At 47.1% G+C, this 26,557-nt stretch overlaps 1 protein-coding gene across 2 annotated transcripts in view; it reads left to right on the top strand.

The window, feature by feature from the left end:
• SMOC2 (SPARC related modular calcium binding 2) overlaps window positions 1-26,557 on the top strand; it is a 222,139-nt gene that overhangs the window by 95,940 nt on the left and 99,642 nt on the right. The window contains exons 5-7 of one of the 2 annotated variants that reach the window (XM_015137722.3): window positions 7,549-7,596; window positions 10,962-11,012; window positions 13,324-13,398. In XM_015137722.3, the coding sequence (XP_014993208.1) occupies window positions 7,549-7,596; window positions 10,962-11,012; window positions 13,324-13,398 (174 nt within the window). Of the gene's footprint in view, window positions 1-7,548; window positions 7,597-10,928; window positions 11,013-13,323; window positions 13,399-26,557 lie in introns of both variants that reach the window. The other variant, XM_015137721.3, reaches the window with a different exon arrangement.

Below are 26,557 nucleotides of genomic sequence, written 5' to 3'. Positions count from 1 at the left end.
TTTGTATTTTTAGTAGAGACGGGGTTTCACCGTGTTAGCCAGGATGGTCTCAATCTCCTGACCTTGTGATCCGCCCACCTCGGCCTCCCAAAGTGCTGGGATTATAGGTGTGAGCCACCGCTCCCAGCTTCCAAAGATATTTTATGTATATAAAAACAAGTATATTATTTTTTCTTCTAGTTATTTTTGGACAAATGCTAATTATTTTCCAGCACCTTTTTTCACTATATGCAGCCACAACAGTTAAATATTGGAAAGATTTATGAAGCTGTTAAAATGTCGTGTGGCCCTTTAGCAAGAGTGATACAGCTATACTCAGACATTTTTCTCCTGCCTTTGAATCAAGTTCTCAACTCAGACATCAGTAAATTCAGAACATTCCTTTTATCAGATGCACCTCAAATCAGGAATCCCAACTGTTTAAAGGCAGAATCACTAGGATAGAAAAAGACCCGCGAAGCGTAAAAGCCGGTGCCACAAAGTCCAGCGAAACTCTCCTCCAGGTCTGTGAATAACGTAAAGGTTCACTGAGCAAAATCAAATGGATTCCGTTTGGTTTCTTCACCCACAGAAACACCGAAGTGGCAAAACTGAGGTTGAGCTGGAGATGAGGGTGGCAGGCGGGAGGCGGTGCCACCGGGGGGACGGAAGGGAGACACAGGAGCAGTGACAATGATCCTGGGGACACATGAGGAATAATTATGCAGCAGTGACGCAGCTTCACAGGCACAGGGGCCCAGCTGTTCTGTCTGGATTCTGGCTCGAATTTTCACATGTGCCAGCCTCACTCAGAAGGCCTGATGAGCCCAGGCTCGGCTGGCTCCTGGAGTTTCTGGCCTGGCAGGTCTGCCATGTGGCCAAAGTTTGCTTTCCGCCGAGTTTCCAGGCAGCGCTGGTGCTCGTGGCTGGCCCCACACTCCAAGTCCTGAGGTGAGGTAAGGGGCCTCACTCCAAAGGAACACAGGCCCACAGGGCAGCCATCCATGACTATCTCATCACAGGATCCTAGGACGGTCACAGGGCCAGTGGGGGAGTCTGTGGCTGCCAACGCCCCTCCTGACCCTGGGTGAGGGATGTCTTGACCGCTTGGGGTTCTGGCCTGGCCATGCAGCTCAAGGCTGAGACGGAGAAAGAGTACTCGGGAGCAGTGCCTTCAGAGGCTGATGGGAGCTGGCGGGTGAGGAGGTGGGTGGGTCCCAGGGCACCGTGTCTGTGACTCTGAATGTCCCACATGGGCCAGGGGGTGAAGCTCAGCCTCAAGGTGACCCAGGGCCTCCCTGGAATGAGGCAGGAAGGAGGTCCTATCGCTTCCAGCCATGTTGTCTTGAGGATTATTTGACCACGGGCACTCAGGAAAATGGAAAATAGGTGATATTCCTCCTCTGCAAATTGCTTCTCCACTAAGCCTCCCCCTGGGCTCAGTGTGGAGAGAGGGGAGATGAGGTGGGAGGAGCTAAGGGCAGTGTGGACCTGGGCTGCACTGTCCCCGGCGGTACTGTGGACCTGGGCTGCGCCGTCCCCGCTCCAGAATGCCCCCAGGGAGTGCGTGCAAGTCCTGCTTGGCCCCAGTCTGTGGCCACGGTGAGGCTTAGGGGTAGGTCCCGGTGAATCAGATAGAGCAGAGGCATTGCCTGAGTTCTGGCAGCCGGACTGCAGAGGACAGATGCTGTGTGTCTGAATCCTGGGGTATAAACCCTGGCAGGGTCGGGGTTCCTGCCAGTGTCAGGACAAGAGTGAGCATGATGGCAGCAGCTCTCAGGGTGCAGGGGAGATGAGCCCGTGGTCACCTCGCTCAGCCGGCCAGTGCTAGGATTCTGGCTCATGCCAAGGAGACCCCGACTGGTCCACAGGCTTTGTCTATTTCTTAGCTGAAAGCTGGTCCTATCTAGGGAGAGCAGCATCCATCCTAATACAGCACTCTGCAAGCTGTGAGAAGCACTTGCTTTCCTGAAAGCTGGTCCTATTTAGGGAGAGCAGCGTCCATCCTAATACAGCATACTGCAGGCTGTGAGAAGCACGTTCTGTTCTTCGCTAGGACTCATCCCAGGAGGCTGAGTGGCTGGTTGGCATCTCACAGGCCTAGAGCCCTTAAGAACACAGGACAGCTGCCCTGGGGCCGAGAGCCATGTGCCCTGGGTCCTCTGGGAGGACACCCTCCCTGCCACGGCCAGTCTGTTGCAATCTAAGGAGTGCATAGGAGTCTCAGGCGGCTGGAGCCCACAGGGTGGATGGATGCGGTTCTGTCAGCATGAAGGGGAAAGGGCCTGGCCTGGAGTTCACCTTCCCTGCCCTCAGAGGTGCACCTGGGGACAGCCCTCCCCAGCCCACCTGTGCGACATGGCAGGGAAGCCCAGAGGCACTTCCTCACCCTGGAATCTGGGGAGTGGGGTAACCGCTGCTGGAATCTGGGGAGTGGGGTGACCCCCGCTGGAATCTGGGGAGTGGGGTAACTGCTGCTGGAATCTGGGGAGTGGGGTAACCGCTGCTGGAATCTGGGGGAGTGGGGTGACCCCCGCTGGAATGTGGGAAGTGGGGAGACCCCCGCTGGAATCTGGGGGAGTGGTGTAACCGCTGCTGGAATCTGGGGAGTGGGGTAACCGCTGCTGGAATCTGGGGGAGTGGGGTGACCCCCGTTGGAATGTAGGGAGTGGAGTGACCCCCGCTGGAATGTGGGGAGTGGGGTGACCCCTGCTGGAATCTGGGGAGTGGGGGGACCCCTGCTGGAATCTGGGGAGTTGGGTGACCGCTGCTGGAATCTGGGGATTGGGGTGACCCCTGCTGAAATGTGGGGGTGTGGGGTGACCCCTGCAGAAGCAGGTGTTTTGGTGCAGATAAAAGGCCCTTTAGAGGAGAGGGCTGCTGACCATGTCCTCAGCAGCAAAACCAGGGTCAGGTTTTCTGTTGTCCCATCCCAGGTGGTGCAGGGACGCCGGCAGTCAACCCAGGAGAACCGCCAGGGGACGGAGCTGCTTCCTCCCTTCGCTTTGGGCAGTGCTCAGTAACCGTGGCTGGTGCTCCCTGACACTGACGGGACCTGGACGGTCACACAAAATACCTGCATGTCCCCTCTCGCTCTTCACACTGACTGAAGCATGAGATTGCAAAAAATATAGATGGCTTCTCTCTTTCCTCCCTGGATTTTATATATCTTTAGATCAAAAAACTTAAAACTTATTTATAAATATGAAAGTCACTGTGTGTAGAAAACCATTTCTTGTCTAGCCAGAGAGGCACCGGCTTGAGCTGTCTCTGACAGAGAATCCCCACGGGGCTGGCTGGCTTTCATGAACTCCAACTCCAAGGGTATCTCCATGCCAGTGCCCAGACGGCTCTGTCCCACTGCACCGTTTCACACACCACTCTGTTCCACCCTTCTCACCACCCCCTGGCCTGTTCATAACTGGGAAGGGTCCTGAGACCAAATCAGGGATCTGATGCCAACCAGAGCCCACAAGCTTCACAGTCCACAGAGGTGGACACTGTGCATGGTGTCCGGGTCCCAGGACAGCGGACTCAGGCCCTCTATACCATCTCCAACAGGCTCCAGCCTGAGAGAGCCCTGCCAGGCGGGCACGTCCAGTGGGGGCAGAACGCTCCTAACAGGTGGGGCTTGCAGGGGGCACTTCCAGCGTCTGGAGCAGCTGCATGTCCCTGTGGTGGTGGACGGGCTGTGTGTTGCTCTCTGCCAGCCTGTGTGTAGTCTCCTGGACTCTCCCTTCTTTTCTGGCCTGTGCCTACTCACCCCTTCACTCTTTCTCAGAGAGGCCTTTCTGCTCAAAGCCAGCTCTCCTGAAGGCTACAAAAGCAGGCCTGGATGCTGGCTCTGCCGCTTCCTAAGTGGCCCTGGGCCAGTTACTTACCCCTTTAGTCTCACTCTCCTCATCTGTGTAACAGGCACAATGGCAGTCCCACCTCGCAGGGCTGGCATCTACATTAAATGACTTCAAGTCTGTGAAGGACATAGCAGGGACTGGCGCACAGTAAGAGCTACATAGACATCAGCTGTGACTCAAGCAATAAACATTGCTTGAGTCAATTCTGTTTAATGCCCACCTCCCCAAATTGGACTAAAGTGTGTAGTGCTGCGTCCCTGCCATTGTTTGCCTGTGGACACGTGACGGGTGTGTATGAGGGGTGAGCCCAGGAATGAACGAATGCACGTAAGGTGATGGCGGCGAGGGCCTGAGGTCTGCAGGCCAGTTGGTGCCCTCCTAGAGGCTGCTGTGTTTTGCATGGCTTGGTCTGAGTGGGCAGCATCGCTCTTCTGGAGGGCACTTTCCCCCAGCCGCATGTCCAGCAGAGCACGTGGAGAGGCAGCTTCCGCTGGCACACACAGCACATCTTTGGTGAACGTTCATCGTGCACTCCTATGTGTGGGTTGCTCTCCTAGGTCCATTCAGCTGTGCTTGGTGGGTTTTCACCACACTGCCCACTCCACAGATGAGGAAACAGAGGTTTCGCGTGGTGAAGGTGCCTGGCCAGGGGCATGGAGCTAGGAGGGAGGGACGTTTGTTCTGCTGCCCACGCCCTGTCTTCTCCCTGCAATGCCACATCCTCAGAAATTGGCACCCTCTTTCCTGTCACCCTCCTGTTGTCCCGATGGGAGGATGGGAGGACAGGAACCTTGAGAAAAGCCAGGTAGCACAGAGACGCCATCTAGACCAGAGGATGCAGCCCTTGCTGTTCCCTTTTCTTTTTCTCTTGCCTCCCTCATCTGATGCTGTAAACCTGCCCCCGGGATGCGAAGTTCTCGGAAGGGGTGAGCCGTAGGCTTGTTTAACCGCTCTGAAGGAGGACTCCCCGCAGGGAGCCGCCCCCTCACCCCTCTCACGTCTGTGCCACAGACCTCCCTCTCCTCACTCACGTGTGAAGGGCGTCCGGAAGGAGCTTGTGTAAACCACTGGCTCCATCAGCAAAACACCCTTCCCTCCACTGGGCTGTTCTGGCAACACGTTGTTAAGGCTGAGAGCAGCTGGATTTGAACCAAGCGCTTAAGCTACAAGACTTAATAGCTATTATTCCTCCCTTAAAGCAGAGACGTTTCCTCACGTTGTACTTTGTGGTTTCTTCCACCAGAAATTCATGTCCCCATCACGACAAAGCCCACCCCTTTAGAATAGCATTTAGGTGGGATGGGATCTCACAAATGGGAGCAATTCAGATGTGTCCTTTGGAATCCAAGGCTGAGGTGGATCACCTAGCAACCTCTTTGTGTCTATGAACAGCAAGCAGATCCTTAAGGTCCAGCCTCCAGCCCAGGGTTCACAAAGGTGTTCACTGACTGCAGACATGTGCGTATCAGTCAACCCTTCTTTCTCAGCCCCCTTTCTGCAAGTACAGCCTGCAATCTTACTTGTTATAAACACTTGGAAGTTCAGCAAATCCTTATCTCCAGAAAAATGCAATGACAGCCTCGGGGTCTGGATTTGTGTGTTTGCATGGCTCTGCTGGCCTCTGGAAATATGTGGAGCTATTTTCCCATCCTGGAGGCCAGGATCTTGCAGGAAGGCAGGGGCAGCAAGGTTGGGCGTCATCTTTTCATCCCAAGGTAGTTAAAAGGTGAAATCAATGCACTATCAGGATCTCCTCCAATTTCTGTCTTGTAAAATATTTGAGTCATGAATCACAGAGCAGGTGATCCAGGGACACTTGGTTCTGTCTTAAAATTATCTCTTACATATGAAGAACAAGATCAAATTATTTTTGTGTGGATTTATTTAAGTAAACACTGATTGAATGCAAGGGCCTGATGGAAAGCCACAGTCCTGGTTGGCTCAGAGACAGAGGCTGCCTGAGGGTAGAGAATGTTTAAATGTTGGATTCTGACCTCAGCCCTCATGAAATTTTGAATCTGCAGTCTGCACCGTTCTGTCTGTATAGTATAAAATATTTTCTTATTTCAATTGAGAAACTCTGTCATGAAGGATATTATAATTCTGAGCATATTTACATTTTCCTTATGATATTAAAACCTGCACAGAAATATTCAGAAATATTACCAAAATATGATCATTTCCCGTCAAAAGTAGAAAATACTTTTTGCCTCTTTCGGGAACACATGATAAAAATAAACTGATGACTAAGAAGCTTAAGCTCTTTAAGAAATCTGGATTTGTAAAGAGATGGTCCAAAAGGCAGAAACAAGGGAAGGAGGATTTTGAGAACTTCAGGAGGTGGCCACACAGTGAGGTTAGCTTTGTATCCTGAGGGATTCTTACCAAGAAAAACCTTGTGTTGCAAGGCCTGGAAACAACATAATATGTAACCAAATGGTAACAGTAACAGCTGGGAAAGAGAGAAGGGCTGGCTTTGGTAGATGAACCAGGAGAATTGTGTTCCTTTTTATTCCCTGGGGACAGCAAATTCCCAAACGCATATTATTTAGTTATTTTTAGATATGCAGCCAGCAGGGAAACCGCTGAGAACTTTCCCGTGTAAATCCTCATTCAGCTTTCCTGAAGTCAGCATTGTCTGATGAGTACCTGTCACAGAGGAGGGTTTGGGATGGCTGCACTGTGTTCCTTCATGGGAACCGCTGATGTGTGTTCAGGGGTGTCTGGGCAATGCGACCCCGAGGCAGCGTCCACCAAGAGTGCTGGAGGATGGATGGCGCCTCCAAGTTCCTCCGTTTTCTCTGCCATCCAATGAATTGCTTGTAAATTTCCTGCCACATTACTATTGCATTTCCCAAAAATAAGATAAGCATCCCCAAAATGTCATAAGCTATATTTTTAATATGAATGTTGGTCTGTATTTCTGTCATATTCAAGATTGAAAAAAAGAAAACAGAAACAAATAATTTCAAGTTCCAAAATGTTTCTGCTGAGGAGTTTTACTGGGCGTGTCTATGGCTATGGGAATTCCAGCTCAATTCTGAACAGAATATTCAACTGCCAACAAACTCTGAGAATAACCGTTTTTATTTCTCAAGTAGGTATACTAATGAGGGGGAAGTGGATCCGTATAGCGGCGTCAATCTGTGGGAAGAGAAAGAACTACACTTTCTGTTTGTAATATACATCTTTCAGCAATATATAAACATTCAAACTTGGTCGCACATTACTTAGTAGATTTTCAATAGTCTACCAAAAGGTAGTTCCTCACCATTCTCCTCTATAAATCAGAATCAAGCTGAAATCAGGGTTTTTAGTTATCTTTGGTTGTCTAATGTCTTAGGATTTTAAAAACATTTCCTTTTTTACCTAATTCACTTCAGTACCCCAACATGGGTATGTATGTTATGGTTATGATGACATTTTTCAGATGAAGAGACTGTAATATATTGGGTTTTAAGGTCTTCTATCCATGTGCAACCCCTTAGCACTGGAAATAGAAACTAATCTTTTGTTGCTGAGTCCTGGGTCTGCAAGTTTAGGTGATAGTGTCCCCTCAGGGTACTAGACAGCTTGCAGAATTTAAGTAGAAAATGCCAGAGTACTGCAAATTAATCAAAATGGAGCAAAAACATGTGCGTAACTTAATTTGTGATGACCATTTAAGAGTCCAAAATAATTTCATTTCACTCCACTCCTTAATTTCCTCCTCTAGGTTCCATAAATGAAAAGTTACCGCAACGCGAAGGCACAGGAAAAACAGGTAACTATCTTAGAATAAATGTCTGTGATGATATACAACATCTACTTTAACTTATCCTGTGAAATAACTTCTCAAGTTAAAGTTTAAACATCCACTAGTGACAATGATGAGAGCCGAGCCAGTTTGTTACTTCTTTATTCATTCAGCAAGTGCCATTCACTCTTATGATCACCAGCTCCATTGGGTCTGTGCTCTGCTGGGATCACTGGTGTTGGGCCTGTGCTCTGTGGCTTGTTTCGGGACCATCAGCAGACACTGTTAGGACCCCTTGGAGCCTCCCAGTCTGTGACTGTGGAGAGGGCTGAGGCTCAGTGTTTTGGCTCCCTGTGGGATTCTAAACCATTGCAGTTATTGAGGACCCTGATCAAGAAGCCTCAACTCCTCCCTACAAGGAGGAGGAGGAACTGTTTTTCTACCTACAGCAATCACTGCCTCTGAGACTGGCGCAAACAAGAGCTGAACAAAACCCTTAAACTTAAGCATCATATCACAGCCTGCGGGTCCTGTTTCAGGGTCTGTCATGTGCCCACCACCACTCCCCTGGGAAAGTCTCCATCCTCTTCTCCGCCCTTGCCTCGGCCAACACCCTTCAGTACCAGGACACATTTCTGCTTTTCTCCTACATCAGCCTTTAAAGTCAGAGGTTGTTTTCAAGATGACAGTGTAGTGAACCAGTAACAAACAAAAGTAATATAAAGACAGACCAAGCCAAGGCAGGCAGATCACCTGAGGTCAGGAGTTCGAGACCAGCCTGGCCAACATGGTGAAACACCATCTCTACTAAAAATACAAAAGTTAGCCAGGCATGGTGGCACATGCTTGTAATCCCAGGTACTCAGGAGGCTGAGGCAGGAGAATTGCTTGAGCCCAGAAGATGGAAGTTGCAGTGAGCCGAGATCACGCCACTGCACTCTAGCCTGGGCGACAGAGTGAGACTGTCTCAAAAAAAAAAAAAAAAAAAAAAATTCAGAGTTTTATTCAACCAGTCCCTTCTGCATGTGTGGAAACTGTGGTGAGGCCTGTCCCTGCCCTGAAAGATCCTTTGCAAAGAGAGTTCTGTATTACTAAGACACAGACATGTTGGAGGGACAAGCTGGCATGAGAGTAAATGTCAGGCTGTCCAGAGGGCGCCTGCCAAGAATGAGGCAGGAGCAGCTTCCTGGAAGGGGAAATATGTAACAGGTGTGAGCTGGGACAGAAGAAGCCTCACAGTCAAGGAAGATAGCTCATTTTCCAGCTGAAAACTGATGACAGGCATAATGGGGACACTGGGTTGGGAGAGGGTTTATGTTTGGAAAGGAAGGGGTAAAGTTGCATAGAGCAATAGTGAGCCGCGTGAATTGAGTCAAGAAGAAAATGGGGTGGGCGTGTCGACATTTGTAGAGAAAGGAAGGGACGATCTCATGACTAGAAAAATTAATCAAATGTGGAAAGGGAGGAGGAGACGGAAGGATCATCGTCTTTCAGAGGCCATTTCCTAATCCTGTTTATTATGATATTTATTGTACCCACTGTAAAAAAAATCTAGAGGAGTTAGGACATGGGCATGAAAGTAAGTTAAGGAAAGAACAGGCCCCCCACTTTAGGCCTGAATACGCAGAGGGGATACCTGGGTTAAGCAACAGAGCTGGTTTCCAGACACAAATAAGACGAGACACTTCACAGACTCTGATAGAGGGAAAATAAAAACTGCACAGCTCTTCGAGATTTTTGTTTTATTTCTGTAAGGCTGACTTCAGCAGCCACCAATGGCCTTGTTCTGTTGGGACAGAGCCACCCCGTCTGTGTGGGACGGGGGCATGGAGTAGGGCCTATGATGACCGTGCTGAGGGGGAAGTGTGGACAGGGCAGGAAGGGGAACAGCCTCTGGTGCCCAGAATCAGGGCTGAGAGGAGGAATGGACAGTGGGCCTGTTAGTCACCCTGTACCCAGACCACACCTGCCCTCCCTGCTTGCCATTCAGACTGAGCTTTCAGACTGGCCTGGCCCCAGTGACTGGGGAATGGGCTGGTGGCCTCAGAGTGGTGACTTGGTGAGGCCTCAGCAAAAACACACAACAGTAATAATGTATTTGATTGTCCTCATTCCAAAAAATTTCAAATATGTTATTTTAAGACTTTTTGTATGTTCTTGTGTTTAAAATATGTTTCCCATTTTGTTTTATTTTCTTGGAAAAAGATTGTAAAATATTCAACCACAAAAATATTCCTAGTTTATTGTTATTATCAGTGTTAGACTTGGATATTTCAAATAACTGATGTTACATTTTTGTCAGTATTTTGATAGCTAGCAAACTGTTTTCGAGAGATTGCTCAATGTTAAAATTTTTTGAAAATCTGTTTTGATTTTCCCCCTAAAATAAAGTCTTATGACAAACTTTATTCTTTAGACCACTGGGAAGTTCGTTACTTAGTTATCTACATAAGTCTTATGGCTGGACCTCATCTTTGCCACTTTTTCCTGTATTTCAGTCCAAAAGTTACTATTTAACAAAATGATATAAGCAAGCTTCACTGAAAAAAAAAAAAAAAAAAAAAAAGGATGATCCTGAGAGCACCACAGTGCCCTGTGATTGCTTCCCGGGTGGGGCCCTGAGTGTCTGGAGGACTCCTGGCTCATGGGCCTGCCATCCTGCCAGGTCTCTGAGCCATTTAAAACCTCTTACTTTACCAGGGAACCCAACATGTGTGTGTCAATTAATCAAATACAGATTCTCCACTTGGAAAATGCGAGTCCATGAGTGGTGCAGGGGCCTGTGACACCCCAGCCCGCCCTTTCCTCCATTCGCTGATAACTTTCGCCCTGTCCCCTCCACCCCATGCGCCCCTCAGATCCTCGCTTAGATTATTCCACGGCAGCAGTGGAGAGAGGGAGGGCCAGAGGTGTAGAAGGGGGTCCAGAATTCTCCAGCCCTTGCCTTTCTCTTGGGGAAAACAGAGGGCATGTTAAGGGGACATGGCTCTGCTCAACCCCACCCCAGTCCCTGCCAAGCCCTCTTCTGTAACCTCCGGTGGCCTGAATTTATGACTTCTCTTTCCCAGGGCTAGACTTTCTTTACTCTTAATTATTTTGATTCCTTCCTCATCTGCCCTATGGCCTGTGATTGGCTCTGAGAGTTTAGAACTGATCGGATGTTTTCCACGTGGAAGTTAGGTCAGTGTCTAGCCTGGAGCATTTTAAATAGCAGCTGACTGGAGAGTGGGCCTGGATGCCGCAGCAGCATCCGGTGGGGTCTGTGTGGGGTTGCGTTATGGTTGATCTGTGGGGACTGAGTGGAAGTCCTCAGCATCCACCCGCATGCACACTTACTTAACTTACTCTCATAATTGTAGTCTCCTTGCAAATCTTTTCCGTTCTGAATTCAGATGATGCCGTGGCTCCGGCGTTGGAGACTCAGCCTCAAGGAGATGAAGAAGGTGAGCCGGGGGCGGGGATTGTACAGTTTGGGTTGGGGAGGAGCGCGAGGGATGGCGCGGAGCTGGAAAGTGGGGCGAGTCATCCTGTTAGAGCTCCATTCAGTAAGGAGTGTAACATGCCAGACACAGAAATGACTACATGATCTCTCTTATATGTGGAATCTATTAAAAAACAAACAGGCCGGGCGTGGTGGCTCAAGCCTGTAATCCCAGCACTTTGGGAGGCCGAGACGGGCGGATCACGAGGTCAGGAGATCCAGACCATCCTGGCTAACCCGGTGAAACCCCGTCTCTACTAAAAAAAAAAAATACAAAAAACTAGCCGGGCGAGGTGGCGGCGCCTGTGGTCCCAGCTCCTCGGGAGGCTGAGGCAGGAGAATGGCGTAAACCCGGGAGGCAGAGCTTGCAGTGAGCTGAGATCCGGCCACTGCACTCCAGCCTGGGCTACAGAGCGAGACTCCGACTCAAACACACAGACACACACACACACACACAAAAAAAAAAAAAACACACAAAAACAAACAAACAAAACCCCAAGAGTGAGAAGAAGGAAACAGCAAGCCGAAAGGTTGTCACCAAGGGTAGGGTAGGATGGAGAAGATAGAGAGATGAGATCAGAGGCTGCAAAGCTGCAGTTATGTGGGATGGACAAGTCCACACATCCAGCGTACAGCACAAGGAATCTAGTTAATGATGAAATGACAATGGATGGCATCCCACACATCCAGCCCATAGCACGAGGAATATACTTAATGACGAAACGGCAATGGATGGCATAGTAAACATTTCCTAACCACACACCCGTGAAATAACTGTGAGATGTTGGGAATGTGAATTGCTTGGCTGTAGAAATAATTTCACTGGGTAAATGTGTATCTAAACATCATGATGTTAGACAGGGATAAGAGAGCAAACTCACAAGCAGAAATGGACTGCGTGTGGCCGTGTCCAGCCTTATGAGGGCACCCACTGTTTTTCCTGATGTCTTTGGAGCGAGGGGTTTTCCGATATCGCCATGTCGCATTCTCATGAGGGTTTCGTTAAATACACATTTCTAAGTTGAAATTTTACAGTTTGGATAATATAAAATGTATGGCCATTTTCCCTGTTTACATTTCACATCTTTACAAGTGGTCGTAACAAGGATAGATTTCCTGTTTTTACCTTTAATACATTGTCTTAGGTATTTACTAACGTATAAAAAATTACCAGGTCAAAGGGGACCAGGGTTAAAAGGCAAAGTGTAAGGAATACACAGTATAAATTAACAAAACATTAAAGTGTAGAACTGCATTATGCTTTGCAAATAATAATAATGGTGACTAATGCTGCATGGCCCTACGTGCTACACAATGTGGGCTCTGCTGCTGTGAGTCCCTGGGCCTTCTGAATGCCCTTCTGCAGATGAGAACCCTGTGGCAATTGACCCAAGTCCATCTGGGTGTAAATGGCAAATGGCATTCAGACCCAGACGTCTTCTTCAGGGTCTGTGCTCTCACGCACTAACAGTGACCTGCACTATATTCCTTTCTTTTTTTTTTTTTTTTTTTTTTTGAGACAGAGTTTCGCTCTTGTTGTCCAGGCTGCTGGAGTGCAATGATGCGATCTTAGCTCGTTGCAACCTCCATCTCCCGGGCTCAAGCAATTCTCCTGCCTCAGCCTCAGGAGCAGCTGGGACTACAGGCACCTGCCACCACGCCTGGCTAATTGTTTTTTTTTGTATTATTAGTAGAAATGGGGTTTCACCATGTTGACCAGGCTGGTCTTGAACACCTGACCTCAGGTGATCCACCCGCCTCAGCCTCCCAAAGTGCTGGGATTACAGGTGTGAGCCACCACGCCCGGCCCATTCAATTTTATTTGTTAAACAAGATTACTACAAAAGGGGTGTTCCTGAAAAGTTCCAAGCAAAAGTTATATTTCACATATTGCATTTTGTGTTGAGTCTTTCAACTGAGTGAAAACGTTGTATGTTGTGTGAATAGCCATTTTAACTACACAAGGATATCTTTTTGTACATTTGGGTATTTTTCTAAAATCTGATTCTTCTAAAGTGAATTCTGTCTAGACCCAAAGAGATTTTAACTATACTTTTGGATAAAGAGAAGAATGCCAAAAATATTTTAAACGTATGTTGTGATTTCCTTTTGTCTCATGCATATAATCATTGTAACTATTTCTTGACAAATGTACGATGTGTGTTATATTGATTTATTTTGGCTTTTGGACTGCTTGCTGCACTATGTAACTTAAGGAACATTGTGGGTTCATGATGAATTAAAAATGCTTATCATTTCATTTTGGTTCATAGATATTGCATCACGTTACCCTACCCTTTGGACTGAACAGGTTAAAAGTCGGCAGAACAAAACCAATAAGAATTCAGGTAAGACGCTGCCTGATGTCACTTTGTAAGGAGGGATTTAATAGAAGTAGAAAATGATGGTTTTTTTGGAGTTAAGTGTTTTGTACAGTTGACCCTTGAACAACACGGGGGTGAGGGGTGCAGACCTGGCACAAACATCTGAGGATAACTTTCAGCTCCCCCCAAAATAATAGCCTATTGTAGACTGGCAGCCTTACCAATAATACAGTTAGTTAACGCATATTTCGTATGTTATATGTATTATATATTGTATTCTTACAAAAATAGAGAAAATGTTATTAAAAATCATAAGGAACAGAAAATATATTTACTATTGGTTACGTGGAAGTGGATCATCATAAAGGTCTTTGTCCTCTTCATCGTCTTCATGATGAGTGGGGTGAGGAGGAGGAAGAAGAGGAGGGGCTGGCCTTGCTGTCTCAGAGTGGCCGAGGCGAAGGAAACATCCTTGTAACTGTGGACCCATGACGTCAGAAACCTGTGGTTCAAGGGTCAGCTGTAAATATTTTCACCTGGTTACTCAGTCATGAAAATAATTCCTATTATTTGATCACCAGCATATATTTTAACATTTGGCATTTGAAAATTAAATTTTCTAAAGTCTTTAACAGATTTCTCTGTAGGTGGCAAACAAACTATAGCTTTAGGTATAAATTGGAGATGTTTGTTAATAAGTAAATAATTATAAATTTGCTTCCGGCCTGATTTCAGAGATGTTAAAAGACTTTGCTAATTTAGTTTAAAATTCTCCAAATGGTGTGCTCTAAAACAGTGTTTGAGAGAACGTTCACCTTTTAAAGCCGACTATTTTGACATTTGCAAGACCAGTAACGGGTTGCTTCGTCTTTGGTTAATGATTTTGACTGTTTTCATGGAAAAGGGTCTGTTCTGTAATTTTCATTTAGGTGCTCAGTTGATTGCATGTGTGTTTCTCATTTCCTTTTCAAATGAGGATTTCACAGATTCTTACTGAAGGGAAGCAGCTGTGTAGGTTTAAAGTAGTTCAGCTGCTGAGGAAATATGGCGTTAGTAACAGCTTGGATTTTCTACGATCAGCTTTGGGTGAAAAAAATTGCAAACATTCACAGAGGCTGCTTATGCATTAAAACTTTATCTGTGGTTATGCATCCATATATTCTTCTGCTTACAAAAGAAATCAAAAGGTTTATTAAAGTTCAGGATACTAAGAGTGGTTCAATTCTCTCTTCACCCACCTATGCCTCTTATAGACCCAACCTAAAAAGGACACTTGAGGGAAGTGCCTGAGTCCCCTTAAACCAGCAGCCACCTCAGAACCCCATGGCAAGTCTATGGTGGGCCTGTCCACTGATTTTCACCTGAAAAGCTCACTTGGCGCAATGCCAAATGAGCTGGCACAGGTTCAGTGTGTGATTTCTGCCCCATGATATTCTTAAATCACTGCCTCCAGCCCCAGAGTCTTAGCTGTTATCTTCTTGTTACTTTACCCTTCTGGGCTGAGATGAGGAAGGGCACACCCCAAAGGCCCCCCACCGTCTACAGGCACACATGGCAGAAACATTTAACACCTATTTATAACATTTTTCTCAGAAATGCTTGTTATAGATGAGTTTTTCCTATTGTATGGAGATATTAATCCCTTTACATGTCTCATGCACTTTTGACACTGGGTTTTGTTCAATTTTGTCACCCCACTTTAAAAAGCTATTTTATTTGATTTATTTCTGTTTCATACCAATTTGTATATGAGAGATTAATTAAAACACTATATGTTTCAGGTTTACTGGTTGATGTGGTTGGGCATTTTGTCCCCTCCCAAATCTTATTTTGAATTGTAATCCCCATACTCTGCACCTGCCAATGGAGAGACCAGGTGAAGATAATTGAGTCATGAGGGCGGTTTCCCCCATGCTGTTCTCATGATAGTGAGTGAGTTCTCACAAGATCTGATGGTTTTATAAGGGGCTGTAACCCCTTCGCTGGGCACTTCTCCTTCCTGCTGGCTTGTGATGAAGGTGCCTTGCTTCCCCTTCACCTTCTGCGTGATGGTAAGTTTCCTGAGACCTCCCCAGTCATGCTGAACTGTGAGTCCATTAAACCTCTTTCCTTTATAAATTGCCCAGTCTTGAGGAGTTCTTTATAGCAGGATGAGAATGGACTAATACACTGGTAGATCTTGAAAACCATTGGAGAATAAATATGTTAGCACCTAAACTTAATTTGAAAAACAAATGTAAAATTCTTGTAAATGATTTTACTGGAAATATACATTATTTTATTTTATTTTATTTTAATTTATTTATTTTGAGAGGAAGTCTTGTTCTGTCACCCAGGCTGGAGTACAGCAGTGCAATCTTGGCTCACTGCAACCTCCGCCTCCTGGGTTCAAGCAATTCTCCTCTCTCAGCCTCCTGAGTAGCTGGGACTACAGGCACCCACCACCAAGCCTGGCTAATTTTTGTAGTTCTAGTAGAGATGGGGTTTAACCATGTTGGCCAGGCTGGTCTCGAACTCCTGGCCTCAAGTGATCTGCCTGCCTCAGTCTCCTAAAGTGCTGAGATTATAGGCGTGAGCCACTGTGCCAGGCTAGGAAATACACATTTTTTTTTAAGCCAATGTAACCATTTCAGGCTTTGGCAGATTAAGCCCCATGTAAGCTTGTGGAGGAAGAACATTTCTGTGTCTCACCTCTCACTTGCCACTTGCAGATTTCCAAGACTTCAAGTGACCTGCCAATTACAATTAACCAGTAAAAACTGAGCAGGCTTTTGGTATTTAGTGGGACTGAAAATAATGTTTTAGGAAATTCCAGTTTACAGAAGTTACCCCACACTATAATTTGATTTAAGTCAGCCGAGATGAGTGGAGCACGAAAGATGGCATTGAGTTGACTTACAGGCACAGGGCATGAAGCTACTGGACTCTGTTTGTGTTTAATACCAGTTTTCCAGCTACAAGTTCTTTCTGAGGGGCTGAAGAAACACCTAGTTGGTATTTTAGGACATTAAAAATAGTATTTAATTTATTAAGTTTTAACAATGAAATGACAAGCAATCATAGGATATATATAGTGACCACTGTTTTTGACATTTCAAATATCAGAAGAGTGTCATTTATACTTAATTTTTACTTTTAAAATATACTTTTACTTATAATCATCTTTGGTACATGTAGACACATTCATTTGAGAAAATGTAAATAATTTTTGACAATTATTTGGGTATTTTAAAAAATTTACCTAGCTTGTCAGTACTTTTTCATGTTCTTTTATAAAAAAGGGCCAAACTGAAAATGCATTGCTTTTTGTTTCTCTCTTGTTTCTTTATATCAGTTAAAAGTAGTATTTTTCCCCATGAATTTGTATGAAAATAATGTAATGTGACTTTTGTTACCGCAGACATAGAATATGGTTGCCATGCATCTAAATGCCTATGTGTACACTAGGAAGATGCGGTCCATATGCTTTGGAGCATATAATGATAGTAGTTTTCTTAAAAGGGACTATTCTTACAAAGGAAAATAAAATACTTCTACTCTGAAAATTTGTACATGGTAGCTACACAATAAAATCATGCCTCCTGTGGGATTTGAATCAAATTGGGATCTGTAGCTCAGGCAGAATTCCTTCATACCCAGGCCAGATTGGATTTAGATTGGCAAAGACCGCCCCCCTCACCACCAGCCTGTTGCTCACCCTAGGCCCCAGCAGAGAGCCCACCGAGGGTGGCCCCTCACTGCCCTCCGAGGTGCTCTGCAGGTGTTGAGTGACGGCACTTGAAAATTCGCACATAGTAGCCACACAATAAATATGTATTAAATTAATAAAGAGTTGTACCAGCATATGTTCCACGGGCCCTATTGTAGCATCATTACTCTTTTTAAAACAAGCTGAATGAAACAAACAAAATAACCAAATTGATAAATAACTGGAAAAGAGAATCTAGGCACCCCTAGAGGTTGCCTATTAGACTTATATTGATTTAAATTTAATAAATATATAAGTGAAACATTCTCTTGGCTCATTTAGTAAGAAAATCATCACTTTCATCATGTGAATCAATATACATTAAATACATGAGTAAAATCTGAAGTTGCCTGTTACTTAAAAGTGCATTACTCCATTTTTCCCATCAATATAAAATTGTGTTAATTCTTTTACTGTCTCAAATAATCTTTGTTTTATTACTCTTTTCATAGAAGATACATAAACTGGTTACAAGATTTTATCAGATAAGACATTTTGTAAGATACAGTCTTTTAATTATGTAAGATTTAAACAAATGTAAATCGAATTAGTACTCTTCCCTACTGGCATATTAAGTACTCTCTAGATTTCTGCCTGATTTCTTTTAAAACCGATCTAAAATATTGAAGAGGAGACTGCAACTTCTTTTCTTACTTGAGCCAGCTACTAACATCTTCACAAAATAACACTCTTCATGAATTACAAACACCGAGGTGCTTAGGGTTACATAACCCATTTGTAATAAAACATATCTCCTCTAGACAAAAAAAGCATATGATCGTGGCACGTCAAAGCCAGGAAGGGCTCTGTCTCTGGGGTGAGGAGGCATCCAGGCTCACAGGACGGTTTCTGTATCATGGGTGCCATTGGCCACCATTTGCCGTAGTGACAGGACCCAAGGGAAGGAGCGTTCAGAAATAATGGGAAGACAGAGAACGTGTGGAAGGCCAGCTGTCTCACATTTTGGTAGGATGATTATTCAGTGGGATGAGTCGGTGAAAACTCATGTTTGAACTGCGTGTGCTGTGTGCATCGCCCGTTCCCCACCACGTATCAGTGTTTCTCACATTTTGGTAGGATGATTATTCAATGGGATGAGTCAGTTAAAACTCATGTTTGAACTGTGTGTGGCGCCCGTTCCCCACGAGGAATCAGCGTTTTTCACATTTTGGTAGGAATTATTCAATGGGACGAGTGGATTAAAACTCGCATTTGAACTGTGTGCAATGCCCGTTCCCCACGAGGAATCAGTGTTTTTCACATTTTGGTAGGAAGATCATTCCATGGGACGAGTCGGTTAAAACTCGCGTTTGAACTGTGTGTGCTGTGTGCAGCGCCCCTTCCCCACCAGGTATCCGTGTCTTTCACGCACAGTGAGCTGCCATCACGTTGTTTTCAGGTGCCCTAGTCTCCCACAAGACAGGGGACCAGATAAGCGCCATCATGTTATACTTACTCTCTGTAGATTTCTTAAAGTCATGCTGAAAAACTTGTCTCGATTTCCACCAATTAATCAACACCTTAAGGTATGCTACTATTATGCAGAGCCCTAAAGAGAACATGAAAGAAGTAAGAAATAGGTGCAGGAGCTCAAGAAGCTTCTGTTAAGCTTCTGTAGAAACTTTTCTGTACTTAGGAAGTTAGAAGCATTCTGCTGGGCTCCTGGGCTCCTGGGCAGCCTGCCCCTGGAAGGGGTGGGGGTGCAGAGGAGGGGCATGGAGGCCCCCCCATCTCAGGCCTGCACAGGCCGTTCTGGGACTGCATGTCCTGGAAGACCGTTCCTGATTATCAGGACACAAGGCCAGACGTGGGACCACACACAGTCCTCGGAGCTGGCAGTTAAAGGCAATTCGGTGTTCGTGGCCCGCTGGCAAGGTGGATTTGGTTGCTTTCCTTAACATCGTGTGCTCAAATCCTGACAGAGCCATGCTGCCACAGGGCTTTGTCACGCGGGGAGACAGTCAGGTCGGCTGCCCATCTACATTCTGTGTTTTGGGGACCTCATTTGGTTCTGAAATGGGATTCACTTTGCCCAAGTTGCCGGGAGCATCTGCTGCTGGGGTCCCTCTCACCATGGGGCGTGTGCTCCCTCGGGCACGAGTTCTCTCTGGCATTTTTGAAAGGGCCTTTATATCACTGAAAACGAAAGCTGAAGCAGTGCCTGATATAGAGGGGAAATGGATTTCGCCAAGCTGGCCTGGCCCCTACCGGCGTCTGCACAGCGCTCGCCTGCAAGCGCAGCTCAGGCTTCCCTGGGCCCAGCTCCCGGCTCCTCTCGGCCTTTCCTTCAGGTCGGACTTTGCTTCTTTGGAAACACGCCTGCACCGGGCCTGCAATCATTAGCCGGGATGAGACCAACTGGTTAAAGGCTACTTCATGTTGGAGATTTAAAAAAACACATATTGCAAAAGCGGTTCAACGCGCAGAGAAATTCACCCACTCTTGTCTCCACCCGTCAAATACCTGGGGTCCTGTGACCTGGGGTTCTGGGGCTGGCTGGTTGCGAAGCAGGGTGACGAGGAAGACGGAAGAGCTGTGTCAGCATGCAGCTCCCACCCCACCAAGCTTCCCACCAAGGGCCAAGCAGGGAAGCCCTTACCGTCCCGTCACCTACACAGGTGGCTGGGTAGAGAGAGGCTGGGTGCTGGCTCAGCCAGCCCAGGGAGCTCCTTCTCCCTCTGCCAGCACCCTGCTCCCCGTGGGATTTGGGATGGATGCACGGAGTGCAGGGCCGCCCGTTACGAGGTCCCACTCATAGCATGCACTGTGGAACCTAAAGCATGCCTCTTGTGGGGTTTGAACCAAATTGGGATCTGTAGCTCAGGCCGAATTCCTTCAGACCCAGGCCAGATTGGATTCCTATGGGCAAAGACCCCCCAGCAGCCTGCAGCGGGGAGTGGCCGCTCCGGACACACCTTCGCTTTAAAGGAAGGGCAGAGGCCCCTGGAACTTGACCCTCTCCGCCCTGAGCACCTATCTCTGTTGACCCCTCACCGCCCTGAGCCCCTGTGTCCTGCGCGCTCCTCCTAAGGCCGAGGCAGCACCCGGCAGCCCCATACCAGCAGGGTGGGCGGCTGCTGGCTGGGTCGGGTCCAGACACCGCTGGGGGCATGGTGCGGACGAGGTGGACTCTGAAGTTCAGGGCCTCAGAGCAACACCCTCCTCGCTGTGATGGGGCCCAGGCAGGACTGGGTCCTCGGGCCATGCGGGTCTCAGCCCGAGGCGTCTTCTCCACTGTTGCTGGGGACCACCCTCCAAGTCCAGGCCTTCCCCTCCCTGCACGGGGATGCTGAAGTGTTGCCGGGGGTCCGCGGCTGCGCGGGAGGGAAGGAGGGACTCGGGTGCGGGTCCCAGCTCTGAGGGCGTCCGCGGCCTCTCCAGGCTGGGGTGGGGCTGCCCACAGGACTCTCTCCCCGCCCATGCTCGGGAACCACTTGAAGCTGCGGACTCCTTTCCTCCAGCGTCCTTGAAGCCCGACGTGGGGTGCGGGAGCGGCCTCGGGATGATTAGTTTTTAAGGCGAGTCCGGCTCTGCACCCTCCGGCTCCAGCAGCCCACCCTGCGGCCCCTGCGCCTCCCCACGCGGGAAGCTGTTCCTCGTGGCCTCTCAGACGGTGCGGGCCCCGGGCACTGATGCTTCATCGCCTTTATTTCACATCCCACGCGGGCGCTGGAGGCGACTGTTTCCTGCCTCCTCCAATGCTCTCCCAAAAGCCCAGGGCTGTTTGAGGCCCCCAGAATGCGCCTTGGGTTCCCAGGAGCTTGCTCCAGGCCGAGCCCCCAGGACCCTGCGGCCTTTTCATCTGTTGTGTTAGGTTTTGCTTGTGAGCTGGAGAGAACAGAGAGGCCCCCAGTTTTGTCATCTGTGAAATTCCTCCTCCTGCTTGGGAGAAAAATGCCTTCCTCCCTAAACCATTAAAAGCAGTTCTGTTCAATGTCCAGGAAGAGTCCTTGATGTCCAGGACGCCCTGCAGTTCACGGAGCCCCTCAGTGAAAAGACTCCTGCTTTATTTAGGGATGATAATTTTTGTTTTAGCGCACATATTAAAATTAGTGCCAAAAGATAATTATCTTTTGATTCTGCTTTAAATCATGCTAAAATGCGTTCCCTAAGGGAAAATGATACAAATTATGTTTTCTTTTTTTATTTCTAAGTTTTTCCTGTTTATTCTGTTTTTCAAATATGACATTACACAAACATCAAGATACCAATTAGATTCATAAGTTATTAATTTTTGGTCATTTGAAGAGATTAAAATACTAAATGAAAGCAAATACCACCTCATAAGTATAGACTGTAAAAGTGTATTGTTTAAAAACATTAATTAACTTACCAAAATATGCATAACTGAATGTATCCAATTTTCATAATTATAAAAGAAGGTTTTAATTTCAATCATATTCGATTTTCAGATTTCAATATTCAATCACACTGCGGTTAAGTAATCAGAATGAAGCTTTTCAACATAAGTACAGAAAATAGTAATAAAAGCAAACCCTATCTCAGTGGTTTGGAAACACACACCAACACGTGTACACACAGGCCTTGAGCTCTCGCCTTGGAAGGAGGGGTATTTGCCTGACTTCGTTTTCTAAATCTAAATGACATTCAACTCCTCCTTAAACTAAGGAGGTCTGATACTGGCCTCATACGATGCTCAGGGGGCACCCGGCAAAGCACTGTGTGTTCTAATGCATCACAGAAGCTGATTCTTAGACTAGCCCTGTGAACTTGGAGGTGCTTGTCTCATAGGTAAGTTCATTTTTCAAAATCTCTAAGTGGCCGAGGCCGGGGTTTAGCCCAGAGCTGTGATTTCCAGCCTCCTCCCGTGGCCCGCAGATTGACAGGCACACTGAGTTCCAGAGCTGCTGGCCTCCGGGGCATCTTTGAGGCTGACAGTGTGGGAGGGGCCCAGTGGCACACACCTGTGAATGCTCCCCCTCCCAGTGATCCTCCACAAGGCAGGGGGCGTGGCTTCAGAAGCCATCTCATGGCAAACAGCACCAGGCAGAAGCTCTCTCAGGCACACACATGGGGCCTCCAAAGTGAGAACCAGGAGATCGGCCATGTCTCCACCCCGGACCCTGCAGGCAGAGCTGCAACCTTCTCATTGTCTTATTTAGGAGGGACCACGTCAGGCATGGGGAGGAGACGGGAGAGTGGTCGGCGTTGTATACCGTGAAGGTGCATTAGGACACTGCCTGCCCCAGAAACCATCTTTTCTGCACAAGGGAACACAGTGGCTGGAGGGATATTAGGTGTGCTCACTCCTCCTCCTGCACGCCGTCAGTCCCCCGGAAGCTTTCTTCCCATCGAAGTTATTGTTGCTGCTGCTCGGAGCCTCCCTGGTCCCTGGGAAGGACAGAAAGGGGGCCTGGGCCAGTTCTCGGCCCCCACTGTGTGATCCTGATCAATGCATTTTACCCATCTGGGTTTCAGCATCTCATCTTTAAAATGGTAATGGTAAGACCGACTTCCCAGAAAAGCCCCAGAACTCAGTCTGGTTGGATGCACCAGTGTCCACTTGGTGTCTAGGAATGGAATTAACTTCCAGGTGTGCACATTGAGCTTGGTATTGGACTCGGCAAATAGGAGGGATTCAGGGCATCTCTTGAGGCTGTTCCCTGAATGTGTGTGCGTTTGTGCATGTGTATGTGCATGTGCGTGTGCGTGATCATGTGCGTGTGTGTGCATGTGCATGTGTGTGTGCCTGTGTGCATGTGCGTGTGTGCATGTACGTGTGTGTGCATGTATGTGTGTGCATGTGTGTGTGCATGTGCATGTGTGCATGTGTGTGTGCATGTGTGCGTGCACGTGTGCCTGTGCACATGTGCGTGTGTGTGCATATGTGTGTGCATGTGTGCATGTGTGCGCCTCTGTGTGCGTGTGTGTGCATGTGTGCATGTGCGTGTGTGTGCGTGTGCATGCGTACATGCATGTTTATTGTAATAGTAACTAGGTTTTTGAGAAATCAGGTACTAGAAATGGTAATGACAGGATTAATAGCACCAAGATTTACCTGTTGCTAAGAAATTTGTGTCTTGTGATTACAGATTTGGCTTGAAGCATAAACTGAGTGAAATATCTCTTTTTGCTGTTCACACTTAAGAATAGTAACTTAGGGCCAGGTGTGTGGTGTCTCATGCCTGTAATCCCAGAACTTTGGGAGGCCAAGGTGGGTGGATCACCTGAGGTCAGGAGTTCGAGACCAGCCTCGTCAACATGGTGAAACTCCGTCTCTACTGAAAATACAAAAATTAGCTGGGCATGGTGGCGGGTGCCTATAATTCCAGATACTCAAGAGGCTGAGACGGGAGAATCACTTGAACCTCGTAGGCAGAGATTGCAGTGAGCTGAGATTGCGCCATTGCACTCTAGTCTGTGCGACAGAGTGAGACTCTGTCTCAAAAAAAAAAAGAAAATAGTAACGTAGTAGAAGAGATTTCACTGTGATTCCGTTTCCGTGGTCTTCCCATCAGTTAACTTAAAGACCCACAGATAATTAATATGGCCCATGAATAATATGACCCTTTGGGAAAAGACTCATGTGGTCAGGTCACACTAAGACGAGAATTCCTGCCAGCTCTCGCCTACCAGCCAAGGAGCACCCACCAATGGCGTCTTCTCCAACTGCATCTTGTTCTATCAACAGCAGCCCTCTCCCTAGCTGTGAGCGATTAACGATTTATGTTGGGTGACTAGTAAAGAATTTTACCAGCCCCCCAAATATTTTTACCAGTCCATCCTCCTTTGAGAAAGGACAAAGTTCGTACAATTAATGAACTAATCTTTCTCTGTAGTCACCCTTATCAAGTGCTGATTGATGAGGACTTGTTTGCCAAGCACGAGGCATTACTATAGTTACAATCAAGGCAATGATTGCACTGAGAGTTTAAAAAATGTTAATGCATTTGCTAAGGAATTTTATTCATTCCCCAGGAATGACGTGGTGCATGAGTGTGCACATGTATATGTGTCTAACCACACATGTACTTCATCATTATTTTTCTCTAAAAAGACAGCTTTATGTTTTTAATAGAGGCAACCCTTTTCCTTACTTCTGTTGCTTCATATTTATCATCTTTCCCCTTTTATGTACCTGCATCCTACATTCGTGTCTCAGATAAAATCTGGTACAGACATGTATCTCTCTGCTTCCGCCTGAAAGTCGCGTTAGTAACCAATGCCAGAATACGTCGGGCTATTGTGTTTCAGATGAAAGGGCAAACAAAGAAGTCGTTTCAAAAGCGCCGGAAAACATGTTCTTCAGTTATATGTTGCATCTGCATCAAAACACAGAATGTTTCAGTGATGTAAGAGTTATGTTCACTGACAAACAGTCTTGAAAGTAATATTTATTTTTTAAAATTCTTTCAATAACTGAAGACGAATGTGTCCTCTGTGCCCACCTTTCTGGCCCTGAGACACGAGGCTCTCACTGCATTCTCGGAGGAGGTGTTATCTGGCCTTGAGACAGGAGGCTCTCACTGCATTCTTGGAGGAGGTGTTATCTGGCCTTGAGACACGAGGCTCTCACTGCATTCTCGGAGGAGGTGTCATTTTCTGGCCCCAAGACACGAGGCTCTCACTGCATTCTCGGAGGAGGTGTTATCTGGCCCTGAGACACGAGGCTCTCACTGCATTCTTGGAGGAGGTGTTATCTGGCCTTGAGACACGAGGCTCTCACTGCATTCTCGGAGGAGGTGTCATTTTCTGGCCCCAAGACACGAGGCTCTCACTGCATTCTCGGAGGAGGTGTTATCTGGCCCTGAGACATGAGGCTGTCACTGCATTCTCGGAGGAGGTGTTATCTGGCCCTGAGACACGAGGCTCTCACTGCATTCTCGGAGGAGGTGTTATCTGGCCCTGAGACACGAGGCTCTCACTGCATTCTTGGAGGAGGTGTTATCTGGCCTTGAGACACGAGGCTCTCACAGCATTCACGGAGGAGGTGTCATTTTCTGGCCCCAAGACACAAGGCTCTCACTGCATTCTCGGAGGAGGTGTTATCTGGCCCTGAGACATGAGGCTGTCACTGCATTCTCGGAGGAGGTGTTATCTGGCCCTGAGACATGAGGCTGTCACTGCATTCTCGGAGGAGGTGTTATCTGGCCCTGAGACATGAGGCTGTCACTGCATTCTCAGAGGAGGTGTCATTTTCATGCTATCCTCACTTTGGGGATGAGGAGATGATATTGTTTTCCCTGTTTACATATGAAAAACTGCAAATGTTCACCCAAACAGTAGGTGAGGGTCCAGATGACCCGCCTGACGCTTCAGTTTGCCTTGTTTATCATTAGAGGGTGTGTTTCTGAATTACGCATCTGGGGTTATCAGATAGAGCAACTTAAACTGTGGAAAGAAATGCACCCACATTTCAGAGGCTCAGCAAGTCAGAAGTGCAGTGTTTTATCACGTGATGGTCCTGCCCTGGGAAAGTGTTGCCAGTGGAGCTGTTTTCCATGTGATCACGCAGGGATCTGGTTCCCTCCTGGCTGTGTTTTCATGGATGACAGTTTCAGGAGGGGATAGATCATCAGGAGGAAGCAGAATCTTTCTCCTGAAAGCTCCAGCCCAGAATCGAACCAACCCTGTTCCCTCCATCTCACTGTTCATCTCCATCTCACTGGAACAAACACAGTCACGTAGGCACGCTCCCCAGAAAGGGGGCTGGGAGTGGAGACTCGCTATGTGCCTGCCATAATTCCGTCTGCGCCAAGGCAGGGGGCGGCTCGGGAAGCAACTGGGCACCTCTGCCACATCCGCCACAGACTCAGCCTGTGCTGTCATTTTAGGAAAAAGCAAGTGTTAATCGCGATCTCTCTACGTGGGGTGGATCCTGTGTTTAACTCACACTGATCACTTGTTCACTTTTCATTTTACAACATTCCTGAGCGTAAACACACATGTGCATTCATACGCAATATCGATTTATCTATGTGTGTGTTTAAGTTTTATGTGTGTGTGTATATGTGTGTATGTATATAAAGTTTATATATGTATATGTGTGTGTATATATGTGTGTATATATATACCTGTGTATGTATATAAAGTTTATATGTATTTGTGTATATTTATATATACATGCAGGTACATAGATACACAGTCATACACACACACACACACACACACACACACACATAAACTTTCTTTTTGCTAAAATATCATGTGTTTGTTTCCTGTCTCCCTGCTATGGTCTACATGTATGTGTGTCCCCAAATTCCTGTGTTGAAATCCTCACCCCCAGGGTGATGGTGTTAGGGGGTGGGGCCTTTGGAAGGTGATGAGGTCGTGAGGGCAATGGAATTAGTGCTTTATGAAAAGAAGCCTGGGAGACCCTTGCCCCTCCTGCCACATGAGCTCAACCGAGAAGGCGCCATCTGTGAATGAGGAAATGGGTCCCCAGCAGACCCCGAATCTGCCAGAACCTTGATC

Source organism: Macaca mulatta, chromosome 4 (assembly GCF_049350105.2).
Source record: "Macaca mulatta isolate MMU2019108-1 chromosome 4, T2T-MMU8v2.0, whole genome shotgun sequence".
NCBI classification, from domain to species: domain Eukaryota; kingdom Metazoa; phylum Chordata; class Mammalia; order Primates; family Cercopithecidae; genus Macaca; species Macaca mulatta.
Note: the sequence above shows the minus strand (reverse complement) of the source record. Positions and strands in the feature narration are given on the sequence as shown.